Source organism: Dama dama, chromosome 27 (genome assembly GCF_033118175.1).
Source record: "Dama dama isolate Ldn47 chromosome 27, ASM3311817v1, whole genome shotgun sequence".
Lineage (NCBI taxonomy): Eukaryota > Metazoa > Chordata > Mammalia > Artiodactyla > Cervidae > Dama > Dama dama.
The window spans coordinates 4,687,977-4,708,601 of NC_083707.1; the positions used below are offsets into that span (position 1 = coordinate 4,687,977).

A 20,625-nucleotide genomic window follows, 5' to 3' on the forward strand; every position below is an offset into this window, starting at 1 on the left:
GCTGCTGCTTGTACCATCAGCATTCACACGTATGCAAGTGCAAACAGGACAGAGAAAAGCTATGAATACTCTGAGCTACTGTACGTGAAAAATTGCACCCAAGTCAGTTGAGAAAGACAAATGGCCTTTGGCTCTCTCCTGATTATGAAGCAATGTATTCATTGAACATCTTTATTACAAGGAAGTTGAACTTTGACAGTTAAGATATCTGCGGATGATTGACCCTTCAGGGTCATAATATTAACTCCTTATTTGTCTCATTCTGCTGCCGGCGTCTTATGTAACATACAAGCCATTCTCTTAGGGAGAGAAGAGAGGCAGTTATGTTGTCGATGGATATATTATGCTGTCGATGTCAGGGGCCCAGGGAATTCGAGTCTGTTACCTTATTGAATCCTCTATAGATGCACTACAGGTATCTGATTTGACAGTTGAGAAATCGGGAGCTCGGAGAACCAAATTTCTAAGCTCTGCAGTAAATAGTAATTGGCGGGCGGGCATGGAATTAAAACCCAAATAATTCCTTGCACATACTTTTCGCCAGCTGTTGTTGCAAGATATTCGACAGGAAATTAAGAAAGGCGCTATCATTTTCCTCATTAAGCTTGAGGATCCACGTACAGGTGTTCATGAGGACTGCAAACAGGTGTTGTGTAATTCAGCCGTTTTCTCAAGATGACTTGCTAGAGCAAAGTCTTCTCTTTATCCTGTTGATGAACAGTCTAGAAATGGATGATATCGCAGACCGTCCAGAACACTTTGGATTGAGGCCTCGTCTCTCCCGCAGTGAATCTATGGAGACGATGATTTCATGACAGTCCCATCGCCTGTGAAAATTCACTCAGAACTGCTTCAGAAACAACCAGCTCAGCCTTTTGGTGTCCGCAGCCTCCCCTGGGTCTCAGTCTCCCCTGCTTCTCTCTTCCTGCCGCCCTCCGTCACCCCCCGTCTGGTCTGGACCCAGGAGAAGTCATGCCATGTCCTGTGCGGGGCCGTCCGTGATGGAGAAGGGCCAGGGTTAGGACTGAGCAGGAGCGTCGCTTCTGGGTCCCTGAGCTTCTCACCTCTTTCTCCTCCCTGACCTCGGAGTTTCAGCGCAGACGGCCACACACGCGGGAGCCCATGTCAAGGGCTCTGCGGAAGGTGTGCGATCGTAGACAGCTAGACGGCTGGAAGATGTTTTCTCAACCAGTCAGCACCCACCCTGGGCAGCCAGGCCACCTCCCCCACCAGAACGACACAAAGCGTGCATGGGCATGAAAACATTAAGGAAATTTTCAGTCATCCCAGTGGCTGCTTAGAAATCTCGTGTGGGCCTGAATTTGCACCTAAGGAATATGGGCAGCCGCTGTCACCTGGAGTCCTCCCTGCTCCCAGCCCTGACCCTCCTCTCCCCCTCCCACTGTGTTCCTTTCATAGTATGTCACAAAAAGCTTCCTAATAACCCAGTGATGCTTCTGACCTGAGTTCCAAGTGCATTCCTCATGAATTTTCCTTTTTCTATCTGTTTGATTAATTGCAAAAATGGAATGGAATAGAGATGACCTCACACATCCAGCTCTTCCATTCGCAGATGGCTCTTTTCAGTGTGTTACGGAGACCAGCTGCAGGGCGCCTCCATAAGCCCACCACCCTCTGTCCCCGGCGGGGTGGGGCCAGTCACCTGGAGTCAGGTCCATGACCCATCATCGGGGCTGCGCCACACGCCTCACATCCCGATGGCCTCACTGATGAGGGACCCTGAGCTGAGAACGGTCACATGGCTTTTCCTGTCTTTCTTTTCCTGCCAGTGCGAATTATGCTTTTAAGGCTAGAATCTGCCTACTCGAAATGACGCATAAATGCTCTTTCTGTTCATCTGAGACCGAGGGGAAGTTTGTACATACTCAGAAGTCTGACCTGGAATGTTTGTTTTTATCTTTTCTGTGCCCAGTAGTCTTGAGTTTTAAAAGTACTGATTAATGTATTTCGCAGACAGCCCTCCCAAGGACAACCTAAAGTTATGCTCCGAGGGGTGATGAAGCTCTGGTCAGAACACATGGCCTGGAGGAAGCCTCCCATCTGCAAGGGGCAGTGCAGGCGTCTTGTGTTTGGATCAGCTGTGCTTCAGAGCATTTGGTCCAAAGTCTGTGTCCACAAGCAACGCTCCTTGCCCCCCTGCCCCCATACTGACACATCGTACAGTATCCTGTTAGGTTAAATCTTGAGGTTTGTGTTCTGGAAGGAGGGGACAGGGTGTCAGGATTTGCCTAATACCTGCAGGGGAGGTGACTGAGGAGGTGAGGGAAAGACGGAGGCCGGGGGAGGTGCTGCCAGGGGAGAACGTGGATGGCAGAGGGCGGTTCTCTACACCAGGGCGGGGAACCCCAAAGTCCAGGCTGTCAGCTTGAGAAGAAGTTAACTACTTTTGCCTGTGATTAGTTTCAAATACAACAACTCTGTTCTTTTTTGATTTTGGAAATAACTATTTATATGTAATTGAAAAAGTTTTTATATTTATATTTTATCACTTTTATATTTGTATAAACTGAATAGTTGAAAATACATAACTATTTATGTATAATTATATAAATTGAAGTATAATTGTTTACACTGTTTTAGTTTCAGGTATACAGCACAGTGATTCAGATATATAGATATAGATAGATTCCTTTTCAGGTTCTTTTTCTTTGTAGGCTCTTACAGAATTTTGAGGGCACTCCCTGGCAGCCTCCGCACTCTCACTGCTGAGGGCCCGGGCGCCACACTTGGGCAGGGAACGAAGATCCCATAAGCTGCATGATATGGCCAAAAAATACATATTGAATAAAGTTATCCGTGCTATACAGCAGGCCCTTGCCCTCTGTCTATTTTGTACGTAGCAGTGAGTATCTGTTAATGCCAGCCTCCTAATTTATCCGTCTCCCATCAAACACACCAGTTGTTATTTGTTAAACAGAGAAATGGATGCACAGATGTTTGATGCGTTGTATTCTGTGTGTTACATACACTGTGCCCATCATCATTAATCACAGCCCTGCATGGGGGCACAGAGAGCTGGAAGTTCAGAATGACCCCCGCTCCACTTCTGGGGTTCAGACCGTCATCCTGCTCCGAGGACACACAGCCCTGTTCTCCCACTGCAGTTCAGGCCCCACGGGGACGAAAGCGAGTCCCTCCTCCCTGTTTGTGCCCGTCTTATCAAGCAAACTGCTGTGTGTGCCTCAGACCTCCATTTCCCCAATGAGATGACCCCCATAGAGGTTTTTTGGGGGGGTGATCCATGTAAGTAAATTGGGAAGGTGGATGATAGAATAGTGAAATTATCTGCAAAGGTCAACTTGCATTTTTAAAAGCATCCATTTTATTTATTTTTTAAAAGCATCATTTTTTAAATTTAAAAATACTTCATTGCTAAAAAATGCCAACCATCATCTGACAATGCAGTTTCCACAAACCTTCAATTTATAAAAAATGCAGCAGCCACAAATAGCAATAAAGCAAAGCACAATAAAACAAGGTCCGCCTGTCTACATTATAGTGCTCTTAACTGTAGCCACCACATAAACACATACATTTGAAGCACAGGTTTTTCCACGCACATGTCTTTATACATGACGCATTCGTGTGGTTCCTCTAAGTCAGCAGTGTTTTTATTGCCACTAGAGCCCCAGCTTTGATTTACGAGAGCATGCTGTCCCCACTTGGATTTACGTCATTTGAAGTTCAGCACTTAATCTGAAATTCAGATCTTGAAAGATCTGCCCCGGGTTCCACTTAGAAAATATGAAGGCAGGAAGGGTTTCCACTCCGCAGGGGCTTGGTTGTCTGTGGCCTCCCCCGGCGACAACCCACTGCACCCCACACACAGGAGGTGACGCTGTCAGATGCTATTGCCCCCTTTCTTGCCAGTTGACCTGGGGAAGAGCATCCAGCGTCCTTTACAGTCACTGAAGAGACACCCAGACATACAAGAGGTTTTGGGGGAGTTCAGATACTGGGCAATCCCCTCTTCTCTAATGAGTGTCTTTGCAGGGATGAAACTTGCCTTTCATTGGGTGTATGAAATATTTTAGAAACCCTCTCCATGTTTAGAGGACGATTCATTTTGTTGCCTTTCAAGAAGAGCTGTTCCTTGTTCAGCTGGGAGCTGGTCCTCACATGTTCTTTGAATCATCACATGATGAGGGTGACAGAGGTTGAGATGGTTGGATGGCATCACTGACACAATGGACATGAGTTTGAGCAAGCTCCGGGAGATAGTGAAGGACAGGGAAGTCTGGCTGCTGCAGTCCATGGGGTGGCAAAGAGTCAGACACAACTTAGCGACCGAACAAAGCAAACTGATGATTGAATTTTGCAAAGGTTCTTCAAGACTGGTCACCTGAGCCAGGTGACAGATCTAAGGTGATGGTGCAAGTGGTCCTCGTGGTTCCTGCAGGTCCAAGGATGCGAGCAGGAGAAGGGATCTGTGTGGGACGAGTTTGGCTGAATTCTTCAGTTACGTGCCTTTCTGGGGGAGAAAAACAGTACATTTTCTGCAAAAGTTTGGGCTAGAAAATACAAACGAGTCACATGTGCTTTTTTTTTTTTTTAAATACAACTTTATCTTCCTACAAATTCTGCAGATTTTGGGGATGCTTGTCGGATAAGCAGCCCTTGGTCGGGTCTGCTGTTTCTGTGCTTGCGGGATTCTCAAACCCACAAGCGTCCTGTGTGTGTCTGTCGAGCGTCCGAAGCTTCTCCCCGTGTCTGTCCATCTCCTTACGTCACCGACCGTGAAGTGTGACTCCATCTGGTTGTCGGGTGCACACGGTCTGTGGGCGCTCTAGAGATGGGCTGATCGAGGACGAGGAAACTCACTGAACTGTGCGTGTCCCTGGACAGAATCCGGGTCTGGGTTTTTGCAGGGATTAGAGGACAGCGACACTCCCTCGGAGACTTCAGGTGCCCCTTGAGTTTGGGGGCTTTCGTTTTCTTTCTTCAGAAATATGTGTCGAATTTGGAATGGGATTGTTGTTCTGATTGAAAAACCATGTTGGAAACTCTGAAAGTGCCAATTCCAAGACTAACGGCCTCTCTTTTCTTTCAGCATCTGAAGACCTCGGGCCTCAGGATGGGGAACCACTCAGGGAAGCGGGACTTTGGTGCCGAGAAGGGCAATAAGGTAAGGAGTGAGCCGAGCCCAAATCCTTCAGGTGCTCACACTTCCTGTGGCCACCAGGGTTTTCCCCTAAAGCCACTGGCTTGTTACCCTCCTTCCTTAGAAACTTCTAGGGCTGAGAATTCTAGTCCTGCACAGACCAAGACCCGAATTCCTCGGCCAGGACGCCAGGCCCACCGCAGTCTCACTGTGGCTGGTCGTCCGGGGGCACCTGCCCCCACGTCCCTTTCTGTGCTGTTGTTTAGGGTGTTTGGGAGATGCAGGAGAGCAAACGGGAAAAGATGCAAGTAAAAACCGTCAGAATCCCCCCAGCGACTCAGAATGAATCCTCTGTGGATTTTTAGGCTCAGATTTCCCATTCTCCACCTTATTCCATAGGCATTGGCTTCCCCGTGTGGTGAGGAGCCTCTAGGGATGACCTCTGGATCCCCAGAGGGACTGAGCCCCTCAAACCGATGATCCATCACCAGGGCACCTCCTAGTCTCGTTCTCTGTCCACTGAGGAATCGTCTCAGATCATGAGGAAATAGTCTGATGTGTGTGTGTGTGTTTCCCCCTCCTTTGTGGGGGGAAAGGTTAATTCTCCCCTGTCTTTGGTCCTTTAACTCAAAACTAGTGACAGTTCACAGAATGTCATGATGCTGAGGATGGACCGCATGTGCACACAAGTGTTTCATAAACGCCCACTGGACTGAGTTACGTCATGCTGCAGCCCCCAGACCTCTCTGCTGAGGATCTGTAGTCAGGTTTCATTTAAGAATAATGAACTTTCTGCCATGGGTGCTTCTCTGATCTATATTTGGACTCAAACATTTCTGTATCAGCCAAGTGGGTAATTTTCCATAGTCTGCTTCCATGCCATTCATGTAAATACGTGATTACATTACTGTTTTTGTTCATGTTTTATAAAGTGTTTCAAACACTTGAGAGAAAACATTGCTTTCAGGCCCAAGGCAACTAGAGGGGTTCACGTTTCTACAGGGTTGTTGGTTTGGAATTCTCCCCTCCCTGTTGACAGGAGGGCCCGTGTTCTCACTGTGTAAACGTCCTAGTGGGTACTAGTCACTGGGGACTCCTGGTATTTCTTGTAACTCGCGCTAGAACTGATGCTCTCCCTGTGAAGACAGCGGTGACTCTGAATGTTCAGTTACTGTGGTCTGGGCAGTATCTGCCCCAGGAGCACAGAGGCCCCGCTGACAGTGAAAGTGGAAAAGCAGCTCTTCTCAAGAGAGCCCCATCCTGTTAGTACCTGGTATTTTAAGGCTCAGAGCAACTGATTTGCAAGTCTGCTTCTGAAAACCTCACTGTGGCTTGCAGTTTCTTTCCTGTTGTTAGACATTGTAAAACAGCAAAACATCCTTCTCGTTGGTTTAATTTTTACCAGTCAGATTTCTGAGCAATAGGAGAGCCCATACTTAGGCTTTTGTTATCTGAAAGCTAAATTTTAACATTCTGATAATTAAAAAAAAAAAAAAATTGGTCATTTTAGACCAATCAATGGCTTCTGTGGGAAGTTGTTACATGTAACAGCCCTCTTCATTGTTGTTGTTCAGTCGCCAAGTCCTTGGATTCTGTGACCCCATGGACTGCAGCATGCCAAGCTTCCCTGTCCTTCACCATCTCCCAGAGCTTGCTCAAACTCATGTCCATTGAGTCAGTGATGCCCTCCAACCGTCTCATCCTCTGTTGTCCCCTTCTCCTCCTGCCTTCAATCTTTCCCAGCATCAGGGTCTTTTCCAGTGAGTTGGCTCTTTGTGTCAGGTGGCCAAAGTGTTGGAGCTTTAACATCATTCATTCCAGTAAGTATTCAAGACTGATTTCCTTAGGATTGGCTGGTTTGATCTCCTTGCAGCCCAAGGGACTCTCAAGAGTCTTCTCCAACACCACAGTTTGAAAGCATCAGTTCTTCGGTACTCAGCTTTCTTTATGGTCCAGCTCTCACATCTGTACATGACTCTTCTTTTAATTTTTTGTAACTTGATAGAAAATGTCTGAGGCCTTTTAGGGGGAGTGGTCTGTGGTGTTACTTGGAGTTTCAGCTTAGAACAGAAAAGATCACATGCACTCATGCCCCACTGTTTACCATCCTGCATGTTTCTGCAGCCACTCTGGGAGGCTTTCTTTTCACTTACGAGACAGTGGGTGGAGGAGAGCTTGTCCTGGGAGCAGTTGTTGACCTGTTAACAGGCAGGGGGCTGCAGGGAGAGTCACCCTGTGCATCCCCCCAGCTCTGGCTTCTTTGCTGCCCCTCTCCCCGCTGGCGTCGCCTCCACCATCAGCCCCACGTCCTCAGGCCCTCGCGGGCTGCCTTCCTGGACCCGCAGGCCTGTGCTGGGCGAAAGAGGCAGCGGTTCTGTGTAGTGACCCTCTGCCCTGTCGGGCACCCACCACCACCCACGGGGGCTCCCTGCCAGGAACACACGACCTCTGCCCCCAGGCTCCTCCCCGTGACACCCCACTCTTGGCTCACTGGCTTCTCTCTCCTGACAAAGCTGTGCCAGGATGCAGGGAGGAGCACATGAGGGAAGGGGCTCCGGCCTTTCGGTCCCTGTTCCAGTCTCACGTGTCCACGTGTGGCTCACGTCTGGCAGCGAGGCGGTTGTGAGTGCCCTTCTGGCCCGTCAGGAGCAGAGTGAGGCTGGTGGGGGGAGACCTGTCCACCAGGGGGACCAGAGGCCTTCAGGCAGGAAGGCTGCCTGCTCGCCTTCGGGTCCTTGTTTTCCTGTGTGTCCTGCAGGATTTGGTTTCCAGAAAGCCCCCCTCGCTAACTCACCGGCTCTTTCTCGGGCAGAGCATATTTACAAGGTCCTTCAGCAGAACTGGGGAAGAACTTGGCCCGGATGACCTGTCCCAGGGGACACACAGTTCTCGGCGGCCCTGCCCGCAGTCTCCAGGAGGAAAAACCGGTTCCGCAAACTAAAAATAGCACTGCCTACCCCCTTGGGAAGGCTGTGCCTGGCAGCCCAGGGCCCGTGTGCAGGTGGACGAGACTCCGGGCCCCTCTGGGTCCTGGGGGACGGGCGCCATCCGAGCCAGCCCACTTGACCCTCGGCAGAGCCCGCCAGTGCTCAGGTCCAGGTCGGTCCCTGAGGCTGCTCTGCGGTCTCCAGTGTGGCTCTGACCGCGGTCAGTCTCTCCCCTGTGGGTCTTAAGCTTTGTTTAACTTTCTTTTTTGAACATTGACCCCGGTCCATGTGGGGATCAACTTGAAGAAAGGAGCTCTAAAATCTCATTGTGTCTTTTTCTCATATGAAACTCGTGAGGCTGTTCACTGGTTACAAGCATTGTTCTTCAGTCGCCCAGTTGTGTCCGACTCTTGTGACCCCGTGGACTGTAGCCCGCCAGGCTCCTCCGTCCATGGGATTTCCCAGGCAAGAACACTGCAGTGGGTTGCCATTTCCTCCTCCAGGGGATCTTCCCAACCCAGGGATCAAACCTGAGTCTCCTGAATTGGCAGGTGGATTCTTTACCCCTGAGCCACCAGGGAGGCCTAGTTAGAAACATTATAACCCAGAAACGAGAGAAATAAAAGAGCACTTTATCTTGGCATTCCCACACGTTTTCCAAAATGATGGAATCAAATGATGACCCATTCCAACTCTGGAAAATCTAACAATAATAACTTTGAAAGCCTGCTCTTCACCTGTGGGACCTCCTTACTATTCCTGGCAGTGGGATCTGGCCCACAAAAGTTCCCCAAAGGTGCCCGGCCATGTGTCTGGGTTTTTCCATTTAATCAACTTAAGAAAAAAGATACCACGCTGAGAAACAAGGTCGAGAGCAATTGCAGAATTCAGATGCCTGTCTGAATTTTACAGCAGGGAATAACTGGTTAGTCTGTTTTGTGTTTCCAATTAAACTGATTAGCTCTTTGAACTGTTCCTCCAAGCCCAGTGGGTGCTGGCTGCCCCTCCAGGGATAATCATAGCCCTGGGGAAGCCGTTCGATATTTAATCAGCAAACCCCACTGTCTGATGCGCCCCCGGGGCGCTGTGCCTGCGACACTCTGAGAAGTGAGAGGTGGAGTTTGCAAATACACACAGAAGCACCAAGCAGCTCAGCCCTCCCCACCAGTGCGGAGATGAAAATGTAGATTTGCCAGGAAAATAGCTTTCCTGCAAACCGGCGGACATCCGGCTCTCTCCCCCGGGGGGTTCGTGCCTCAGTGCATTCCTCTATAGACCGTGACCCAGCATCATCTTGGCCGAAGTGCTGGATGCCGTCAGCGGTCTCTCTGCTGCAGAAGGCCTGTACTTGCCACCCCGGCCTCCAGAGGAGGAAGCTGCCGGTCCCGCTGTCCTTTCTCCACCCACACGGAAACTAAGAGCCCTGAGGCTCCGCTCACCGATGTGTGCGTCCTTGCCCCTCCTCAGTGCTGCTCTTGGGGGGATCCCATGCGCCCCCCGCCCACACTGCCAGCCCCAGGCCGGCACTGTTCACCAGGGGGTCCCAGCCCCGGGGCAGGGTATCATCCCTGCCACCTGCTGAGGACAGCACAAGTGGGGCTTTTAAAACCCCAAGCCAGGGTGTTTTCTCCCCACATCAGGCTTCCTCCTGTGGTTCCTCCTGAACCAACCACCGTTGCCATGACTACCGCACAGCACGGGAAGCAGGTTTGCTAAGAGACTCTTCCGTCGGGTCGGGTCGCCCAGACCCACATGATGGGGCTGCCGTGTCTTCGAACAGGGAGTCATTGCGCCGTGCTGGCAGCTGTTAGACCCATATTCAGGTAATTCCATTGTCTTAGGTGAGAATTGAATAATTATTTTTGGAAAACTCAAGTAGTTACTAAGCTAAATAAGAGACGTTTTAAAGTTTAGAGGGCAGAAAAATAGAAAGTATTTCCCTGCAGACACTTACCAATCTGATAAGCCAATAAGTCAATCTGGTAAGTCTGATACTCAGATATGCAGAAACACCTAGTAAACGTCTAGTAAAGCCTTAGATTGTGAGATGCGGGCACAGTTGCACTCTGATCTGTCTTCAACAGTCCCAGAGTCCTTTGTCTGTCTGTCTCCCTCCATCTCTGTTGGTGTGTCCATCTGTGTCACACACACACGTACACCTGTCAAGAATCCCCCTTTACCTCAACGGTGAAGCATTAAACCCCCTTCCAGGCTTCCCTGGTGCCTCGCATGGTTAAGAGTCTGCCCGCAATGCGGGAGACCCAGGTTTGAGCTCTGGGCTGGAAGATCCCCTGGAGAAGGGAATGGCTACCTGCTCCAGCATTCTTGCCTGGAGAATCCCGTGGACAGAGGAGCCTGGCGGGCTACAGTCCATGGGGTCACACAGAGTCGAGCGACCAGCACCCCACTTCCCACACTTCCCTCCCGGTGGGCAGACTGTCCGGTAGCTGCCTCGCGTCGGTTCCTCGCTGTGCAGACCTACAGGCGGGCAGTCACATGACATGCGTGGCTGAGAAGCACGTGAAATGTGGTTGGTAAACCCAAGAGCCAACTCTTTGATGTTACTGATTTTGAAAGGACTTAGATTTTAAGATCCGCATGTCTCCAGGGGCAGTGTGGTCCCACCGTGCTTGACGTGCCTACCCTTGGTTCCAGCATCCCCAGAACCTGGCAGACTCACAGGAGCTCCTTCTTTCTCAAAGTCATACGATTTCGTACAACTGTGAATATGGAGTTCAGAAGGTAAAGTCCTCTGAAAACACACCTTCATGAGTACCAGCAGCTGCAGAGGTCAGCGCTGCGAGCTCCAGCCGCAGACCTCGGCCGGGAGGGTCCCCTGTTCCCGCCCAAGGGGGCCGCCTGCTGCAGGACTGGGATACGCACATGGCAAACAGCATCCGTGCGGCTAACCGCTTCTGAGTTTCCTGCACTTCCTGCAGAGGCCTGCCCACCTGACTTGCTTAGTGCTAGGACTTCAGTGAGCTCTTGAAAAGAGAAGTAAAATCATGTAGAAAACATGCCCTTTCAAGGAGGCCTTCCAAAATCTGTGAGTGATCAATAGTCTCTGATTACAGTCATGGAGAAATCAGCGTGGGATCTGTACCTGACTTGAGGAGGAACCACAGGAGTATAAAATGAAAGACCTCGTCCAGGCTGAGCTTGTGAAATGGGCACTGAAGGAGCCAGAGCCGCCTCTGAAGGGGTGCAGTCTCCCAGCCGTCCTCTGGGCCCCAAGGGATGGCGGTGTCCCCGGGGAGGGTGACAAGCATTGCATTTGAGAGGCAGCCCTTCTCTGCAGCAGGAGAGCGCAGCCTTATGGAGTCTTCTGAGCTCGCATTTCACAGCCAGGCCCCCGACGCGCGCGGTCAGCACCCATCTGCGCTCCGAGGGGACTGAAGACCGTCTGTCGTCACAGTCTTGGGTGCAGAGCACAAGCCTACACTTGATTCTGATTCGTAAGGACTGTGAGTGGGCATTTTGTTGCCTCTGAAGAACTGAGGACACGTACACCTTTGTCAGTCAGGCAGCCACGGGCCTCACAAACAGACCTGAGTGAGGAGTGAGACACGGGTATCATTAGCGAGCAAACTGCCCCCTCAACAGCCCTCATAAAAATAATGAGGCAGCAATGAGGTGGTGCCCCGGGGAGCGTAAACCAGCAGGAGGCAGCCCAGCAGCCCTGATTCATGACCCCGCCTGGCTGCGCTCCACCCGCCCTCAGCCAGCCCTGCTCCTCCTAGCGATGGCCTCGTGGACCCCCGCCCGGGGCCCTCCCTTCAGTTCAGTTCAGTCGCTCAGTTGTGTCCAACTCTTTGCAACCCCATGGACTGCAGCACGCCAGGCCTCCCTGTCCATCACCAACTCCCAGAGTTTACTCACACTCATGTCCACTGAGTCAGTGATGCCATCCAACCATCTCATCCTCTGTCGTCCCCTTCTCCTGCCCTCAATCTTTCCCAGCATCAGGGTCTTTTCTAATGAGTCAGTTCTTCGCATCAGGTGGCCAAAGTATTGGAGTTTCAGCTTCAGCATCAGTCCTTCCAATGAACACCCAGGACTGATCTCCTTTAGGATGGACTGGTTGGATCTCCTTGCAGTCCAAGGGACTCTCAAGAGTCTTCTCCAACACCACAGTTCAGTTCAAAAGCATCAATTCTTTGGCATTCAGCTTTCTTTATAGTCCAACTCTCACATCCATACATGTGTTTTGTTTTGCAAAATGGAAAAACTACTGGAAAAACCATAGATTTGTCTAGGCGGACCCTTGTTGGCAAAGTAATGTCCCTGTCCACCTGCTAAGCTTAGGGTTTAGGGCTTGAAAGCCCAGGGGCGTGAAGTCCCCTGCAGTGCACATCTTTTGTGTCCTGTCACCCTACCATTGGGCTTATTAGGGTTGAGCAAACTTAGTTTTTTTAAGAAACTCTGAACAAATTTGTAAAGAACTTACTGAACTCATGTAAACAACATGAGTCGTTGAGTAGAAGTGACATATTGTCAGACGTTTCTCAGATGGATCATAGATTCTGTATTGCTTCTCCTCCAACTTGCCCTGCCCTCAACACACACACACACACACACACACACACACACACACACACACACACACACTCCTAAATGGAAACAAATAAACTGGGAAGCTATTAAGAAAAAAGAAAAGTGACACATTGAACACCGGTCATTAACTATAAATGACATGACAATAAACTTGTCCTCTGGATGAAGCTACAGCAGAGCACGCCCCCCGAATGGACGGCTCTCAGATGTTCAGTCCCCCGCACCCCACCCCGCCATGAGCTTTCTCTCCTCACAGTCATGTTCTTGGGCCCCCAGTAGCTGACCACACAGGATCGGGAGCCGGGTGACCTACGACGCACCTGTTTATCGTCTTGTTTTCAGCTGGTCTCACAGGCGTTCCTTCCACATTCCTTCCCTCCCCATCCCAGCCCCTAACTCCTCTGTTCCTGTGTCTGTGATGCTAAATCATTTCTGAGAGCTGACGGGACGGGACGAGGAGGCCAGAGACGTTGGCCTGTCATCAGACACGCAGCGCAGAACAAGATGAGGCAATGCTGACTTCAGTGAATAGTTTGTTTTCTTTTAAATTGGGGAAGTATTTGAGCTCAAGATGGATCCACTTGACATGAAATACCATTCAGGTTCAGTTTGGGGTTTGCATTTGATTGAGAACATGGTTGCAAGCATGGCACTGCAGATAAGATTTCATGAATTGTTAGTGACTTCATTCAAGCATGAAGCGGGTGGAAGAGTTACATTTCCCAAGAACGGAGAGTGTACTGAGCGCCCTCCTTTAGGGGGTCCGGGTGGACCAGCTGGGGAGAGGGTGTGGGTGGTGGATGGTTTTAATCTCCAGTCTCTTTCCAACTCGCCGCTTGGGGTGCCCATGGGCAGCTCCCAAGCTGCTGTTTCTGACCTTCTGCCAGGTAATTTCAGAAAGGCCACCGTGTTATTTTATCTTTGAGGACAAGTTTATTTCCAACTCTGACAGTGAAAAGTGTGTCCTTTCGTATGAAAAACTCTGGACTTGCTTTGTTATTAAGGAAAAGCTTTTTTAAAAATTAATCAAACACTCTTGCAATGTTTTAAATGAAACAAAACTTAAAAATCCAGATTTCAAAGTGATGCTTCCTGTCCTTTTCACTCATGACTAAGGCAATGTGGCTTTAAAAGTTTAAATTTGAGAGATTTTAGAGACTGGAATACATTAATGAAAATTTATCTTTCTGTGTATGTGTGTGTGTGTGTGTGTGTTGTGTGTGTGTGTTTGTGTGAGGGTGGGGGATATTTTCTTGTCCACCAGCCTCCAAACTGTAAAATACCCTTTGGCAGTTGTGTGGACATCTTCTCAGGCTCAGCCCAAGCTCTGCACTTGGACGAATCTAACACATGATGGTCCTAATTGAGATTTGATATGCACGTTAATTTAATTGTCATATGGTTAAACAGAAGTGTAGATAAACTTCATTATTGTTTCTGTGACTTTCGATACTTGAAAAACAAAGTCTTTTATTTACTACATCCTAAATTATGCTGTTGCACACATCCTATGTAACCAAATGTAAGTCGTGAGTTACAAGGCAAGTTAAATAAGGCAAGTTGTTAATTACTCTAATTCCCCTTGGAGAGTGAGGGTGGCTGCAGCCCCGGCTATTCAAAGACATGTGTGTGTTCACACTTGACCTTCTCCGAGCTGCACTAAATCACAAAAAAAAAAAGCGTCTCAGAATTTAAAAATAAAATGTTTTTGAGTGTGTTGGTGGGACGGTGCCTCTTTCAGACTCAGTCGGCACAGTGTCCTTGCCGGCACACCAGCGGCCTGGCCCCCACCCCCATCCCCCCCACCTGCACCCGCCGCTCCCCCCGCCTTCCGCCTTTGCTGCAGACCCCCTCTTCCAGCTGCTCGTCGTGTGCCCCTTGAGCTGGCGTCCGCCCACACCCCCGGGCTCATTCTCTTTCCCTGGCTGGCTCCCCTCCACCCTGCAATGCACACCCTGTGGGAACGAAGACCAGCCCACCTGTGCCCGGGCTTCCCGGGCCCCTGGGCACTGGCACGGCCAGCAAGTCAGCAGGCGCTTCACCCCCTGGTCGGCTTGGGTGCGGTCTGGTCAGTGGGAAGCATCCAAGCTGACCTCGGTAGTGAACTTCAAACCCTTCAGGGGCCCTTATTTGTGCTGGAAATATCTGACTGCGTTTGCAGAGAGTGTCCAGCACACACTTTAGATGGAGCGAGGCGTTGACCCCAGTGGTCCTGGTGATTGGCACCCGTCAGCCATGTGTGTGTCAAGTTCTTGAGAGACACTTGGTTTCTTCATCAAGTTCAGGTGACTCATCTTGCTCTTGATCGGGTGGAAACCAGCTTTGGCCTGACTGTTTCTCTGATTCCTGGAGCGAGTCTGAGCAGGTTTTCTGTTTCGGGGATTTGCCTGGATGATCGTGCATACGAAACTCAGCTACAAAGAAAAGCACCGCAGAGGCAAGTGGCAATTCCATTTTGCAAAACAAGTACGTTCCTTTCGAGCAAGGGAACCAGAACACAGGCGCAATCTGAGTTGTCTGTGAAATCTTTCTTCCTTTTATTTCTCAATCTTATTGCATTAACAGGCACATTAAAGCCTGATTTTTACTTACGAAGATTTTAGTTCCACCTTTACTAAAATGTGGGAAAAACCCAGAAAATGCATGTAGTAAAATCAGTAGTGATGAAGTCCAGCAGTGACCGTACTAGCTGAGGGTCAGACTCTGTTACAGTCACGACACGTATGGACTATTTCGTGTTCAGAATAATCTAGGAACTAGATTCTACGTGGTGTCATTATGCCCATTTTGTGTGGAAGGAGGAAACAGAGGAGGCAGAGGTGAGGCTTATATTCAGAAAAACGGTTGGAACCTGATACATCAGCCTGTTTGTCCTTTGAGCAAAGATGCCTCTTCCAGTACCAGCCTTCTGCTCTTCATCGTGTCTGCATCAAGGAAGCAGTTGAATACCCACATGCAGGCTCAGAGCAACAAGTTCAAGGAAAGTAGGTAGGAGAGGTTTTCATTCTACAAAACTAAAGGACGTGAATTCACCTTCAGATGAAGAAAGTTAGAATTTTCCATTACCTTATTCTGTTTTCAGTGATGTAGAATATCCGTTTGTGCTAAATGAATGCCCTTCTGTGAATTAGCTTTAAGTGAATTTTAATTAAACTTTCGAGTCACCCGACCATCAAACTCTTTCAGTAAAAGAGCTCCACTGAAACTCACTTCCCTCTCCCCCCACCCCATGCCCTTCCTGTGTCAGCATCCTTTTTATTCTACTTAACCAGCTGATAGAGCAGTGACTTACAGAAATAAATAGCAGGATATTTGCATTCCTAAAATAGATGTTAGAATGTCCAGTTACATAACAGGCCTCAATAGACAGTTTTACTGTGACACTAGTTAAGATTTATGTTGCTCTGACTTCTGAAAATCGGTGATGAAATAAAGTCCTGAGCTCCTTTCTTTGCATAGCTTATTTACAGAGCACTGCGATATTAATTCGGAGAAGGCAATGGCGCCCCACTCCAGTACTGATGCCTAGAAAATCCCAGGGATGGAGGAGCCTTGTAGGCTGCAGTCCGTGGGGTTGCTAAGAGTCAGACATGACTGAGTAACTTGACTTTCACTTTTCACTTTCATTTGCTGGAGAAGGAAATGGCAACCCACTCCAGTGTTCTTGCCTGGAGAATCCCAGGGGCGGGGGAGCCTGGTGGGCTGCCGTCTATGGGGTCACACAGAGTCAGACACGACTGAAGTGACTTAGCAGCAGCAGCAGCAGCAACGATGTTAGTTATACTATTAAATGGTCTTCCAGAGAGGGTGGCTTTAAAAGTAAGTAGTAAAAGGATCATTTCCTAATCCAAGATAATAGGGTCGCGAGTACCTCAGATGTGTAGTGCTAAATTCCTTTTAGTGATGCTACAGCGTTTCATTTAAACTGCCTGCAAACTAAGTGTTTATGCTTTCTAAAATATCTCTATTGAGATGTGATGCACATGCCATACAATTCACCTGTATAATGTGTACAATTCAGTGATATTTTTTAGTTTAGACATAGATGCGTGGAACTCTCACAGCAGTTGATTTTAGAACCTGTTTATCACTTCAGAAAAGAATTGTACCCTTCAGATGTCACTCATCCCCGCAGCCTCCCAGACCCTAGTCGTAAGTGACCAGTGCTTCTAGATTTCTGTACTCTGGACATTTTGTCTGAATGTCTGACTGTAACCATGTAATATGTGGTCTTTTCTCCCTGGCTTCCTTCGGGTAGTATGACATTTTCAGTGGTCATCCATATTGTAGCCTGTCGTTCTTTTTAAGGTCAATAGTATCTCTTGTATGGATATCTCACATTTTGTGTGTCCATTCATCCATTGATGGACAATTGGGTCGGTTCCACCTTTTGGCTACTATAAATAACAACCATTAAAAACAAAAACTCACAGACAAGTTTTAGTGTGGACATATGTTTTCATTTTTCTCACATAGCTTCTTAATTTTGAAAAATCCTAGATTTTTCATGTACTCATATTATCAAAAATTCTTCTTATGTTTTCCAGACAAATCTAGAAAAGGGGCCCTGGATTTGGAAGCTCATCTCATTGAGAGTCATAATGTCATCATTCTTTTCCTCTGGAGTCCACAGTATTGAGTAGGAAGCATTTTTGGTGGCTTTAGTCATAACTTTATTCAAGTTAATCACTCTAGCTATCCCTCAACCCCCCACGCCCCAGCCCCAGGCTACCACTAATGTACTTTCAGTCCCTGTAGATTTGTCTCTTCTGGACATTTCTTGTGTATGTAATCATACAACGCGTGTGTGTGTCTCACTTCTTTCACTGACATAATGCTTTTCAAGGCTCATCTGTTTTGTAACACGTGTCAGTATGTCATCCTGTTTATTACTGAATAATATTCCACTGCAGGAAAAGCCTTGTTTTACTTATCCAGTCATTGGTTGGTGGGCATTTGGGTTGTTCCCACCCATTGGGATTGTGCGTCGTGCTGCTGTGAACGTGGGTGTGTTTTTGCACAGACACATGTTTTCATTTCTCCTGGGTGTATACAGAGGACGCGCGTGCTGAATCAAATGGCAGCTCTGCTTTGGAGGGGCCAGCCAAGTCTCCCACAGCAGCTGGGCCACTTTATTACCAGAGTAAGCAGTTTTCATTTTTCTTCCTATTCTTTACTTTGATCCCATAAGCTTTCGGTGTGTTACTAGTATCTGCTGTTACTTGTCCAAATCCAGCCAAGAGCAAGAATAAGACTATGATCCTTGTTTATTTTAAGAAATAAGCCAAAAATGCTGCGTAATAAGTGCAGAGTAATCAGAAGTATTTTATGTACTTCTTAATAGTTTACAAATAATATACACTTACGCATCCAGGCACACACACACTCAGACACACACATGTACAAATGCACAGATGATTTTTTTCTGGCGCTTGTACTTTAGTACTTTAATGGTTTCAAACCATGTTTATCACCAGACTTAAGTAACAGGAATGTGTGATGGTGGTTTAGTCGCTAAGTCATGTCTGACTCTTTGCACCCCATAAACTGTAGCCCGCCAGGCTCCTCTGTTCATGGGATTCTCCAGGCAAGAATGCTGGAGTGGGTGGCCATTTCCTTCTCCAGGGGATCTTCCCAACCCAGGGATCAAACCCAAGTCTCCTGCATTGCAGGAGGATTCTTTACTGACTGAGCCCCCAGGGAAGCCAGAAGGAACACACAGGGCTTTTTCACCCACAGCAAACACCTGTAGATTCGATCCTCCTCACCATACTCTGGTCCCTGAAGCCCCCGCATGGCCCTGGCTGACTGGTCATTGGCCAGGACGGTTTCCTCGCTTCCCTGGTAGCTGAGGTCTCTGAGAAGTGACTGAAAGCACACGATGGGAATTGAAGCTAAACACATACACGGCCAGCCCTACGGGGCCTCAGTTTATTCTGAGTGTGAGAGGAATGATTTGCTTCTTGAAACAGAGAGAGGGAGTTTCCCTTAGATTCCTCAATTTTCCTTGAAAACACAGTGTTTCTGGAGCCTGGGCCTGCCTGGTTAGCACCCTGGCTTCCGCCCCAGGTGCCCGCCCGACCCCCTCCGCAGGTCGCAGCTCCACAGGCTCCTCTCTCCACCAGCAGAGTGCCTTTCTGGGAGGATCCTGGGCCGGGGGGTGTCCTGGGTGACCCCAGTGGCCAAGCCCGCACCAGCTCCCGGGAGTCACGGGCAGGGACGGGAGCTCAGGGGTGTCAGAGGACGACCACCCTGGAGCGGGGTGACATCCCAGCTCCGGGGAGGCGAGTCAGCCCCTCAGGATTCCCACCAGGGACGCTCTGCCTTCTGACCCCGGAGCTGTGCCCAACCTCTGCTTGAGGCCCCACTCGGCATCCAGGGAGAAAAGAGTGGGAAAAAACCTCGTGTCAGAAAGCGCATGTGAGATCAGTGGCCCCAACGGAAGACGGTGTGCAAGTACGCTCCCTTGTTGCCCTCGCTCTTTCTGTCTCTGGGAGTTATCACCCCGGCATTTTAGGAAGTCCTCTCTACCTTTCCTCTGATGAAACCAGAACATTTTTAAAAGTCCTCACTTCACAGGAATTTTCCAATCACACAGCTAGAAACCTCTGCGTTATGATGTTCCTTCCACACTCAGGCAAACGAAGCAGAGGGAACTTCAATTGTTTTCCAAAGGTGCCCATCTTGGGGGTGAGGGGGCTGGATTCAGGTACAAGAAATGGTCCTCAGAGACCCGGTTCTTAGCTCTTGTGCAAATCATGATTTGGTACAATCAAGACCCGACTCACTGGAAAAGACCCTGATGCTGGGAAAGACAGGGCAATAGGAGAAGGGAGCGGCGGAGGGCGAGAGGTCGGATGGCATCGCTGACTCAATGGACGTGAATTTGAGCAAGCTCTGGGAGATAGTGGAGGACAGGGGAGCCTGGCGTGCTGCAGTCTATGAGGCCAGACGGAGTCAGACATGACTTAGTGACCAAACAACAACACCCCCTCCATGATAACTAAGGTCAAAGATGTGTGTGGCACCCTGAGATTTCTCTGATGAGGGTTATAATGCTGGACGGTGCCTGGTACCCAGAGCTCTGTGGGTCCAAACCAGGCTGTGTTCTGTCAGGCAAGCCCAAGAGGCTGAATGTGGATTTGGAGTGGGTGAATGTGCCGCTGCTGAACCTGTAATGAAATCTCTGCTGGGTTTCTTCTTTCTGTTTAAGACGATGATGTCAGTCAAGCCTAAGATACGGAGGGAGCATCTGGGGGAGGGAGGGGGGTGACCAGTGAAACTTACCTTGCTCAACATCCGAGGAACTGAGTGTGGTGGATCACACCTTACATTTTTCTTAGGGTATCTCAGAAAAAGTAAATGTGATGCTCACTCAGCAAGCTGGCTCTCCCCACCCGGGACTAGTTTAAATGGAACTGATCTGGTAGTGACTGGTTGCAAAAACGTCCATTTTGTCTACAACACGGGAGCTCCCCAAGGAGGCCCACGTCATCACATTCCTCACATCGTCAGCTCCTGTGACAAGGTCCTCATGGGAATCAATGAGTGAATGGAAAGAGAATTGAGGAAATAGAACCAGATAAAACTTCCCCTGCATCTAAACCCATGATTCACACTCAAGTGTTATGGCAGTTCATGAAATGCCTTTTTTAAGGTACTGCACACCTCTCAAAACCAATCCTCACTTCTTTTTTTTTTTTTTGAAGCAATCTATAGTGTACCACGTCTCCAAGTCTAACATTTACCTGGTTTTGCAGTTTAGAATGTCACTTTTTAAATGTTTCAACACCTTTCCTTTCCTGATATGTGTTTTCTAGTTTGAATCAGAAGTTTTGTAAGCTTTTTAGCTTCTAAAAAATGTGACTGCAGTGGGTTTTTTTTTTTTTTTTTTTTACCCCTCCCCCAGAGCTTTCTTGTTATTTGTCAAAAGTTTCTATAATGATCAGCAACATATCCTCCGGGTCATTCCTCCTAAAATTGCCACCCTGAGACTATCAGTCTTATAAAAAGGCTGGGCTG

General features: G+C 48.8%; 1 protein-coding gene across 3 annotated transcripts in view; it reads left to right on the forward strand.

The window, feature by feature from the left end:
• MBP (myelin basic protein) overlaps nt 1–20,625 on the forward strand; it is a 103,834-nt gene that overhangs the window by 17,178 nt on the left and 66,031 nt on the right. For 2 of the 3 annotated variants that reach the window (XM_061131229.1, XM_061131228.1), the window contains exon 2: nt 5,072–5,146. In XM_061131229.1, coding sequence (XP_060987212.1) covers nt 5,096–5,146 — 51 coding nt within the window. In that variant the 5' untranslated portion in view covers nt 5,072–5,095. Of the gene's footprint in view, nt 1–5,071; nt 5,147–17,664; nt 17,747–20,625 lie in introns of those variants that run through there. The other variant, XM_061131230.1, reaches the window with a different exon arrangement.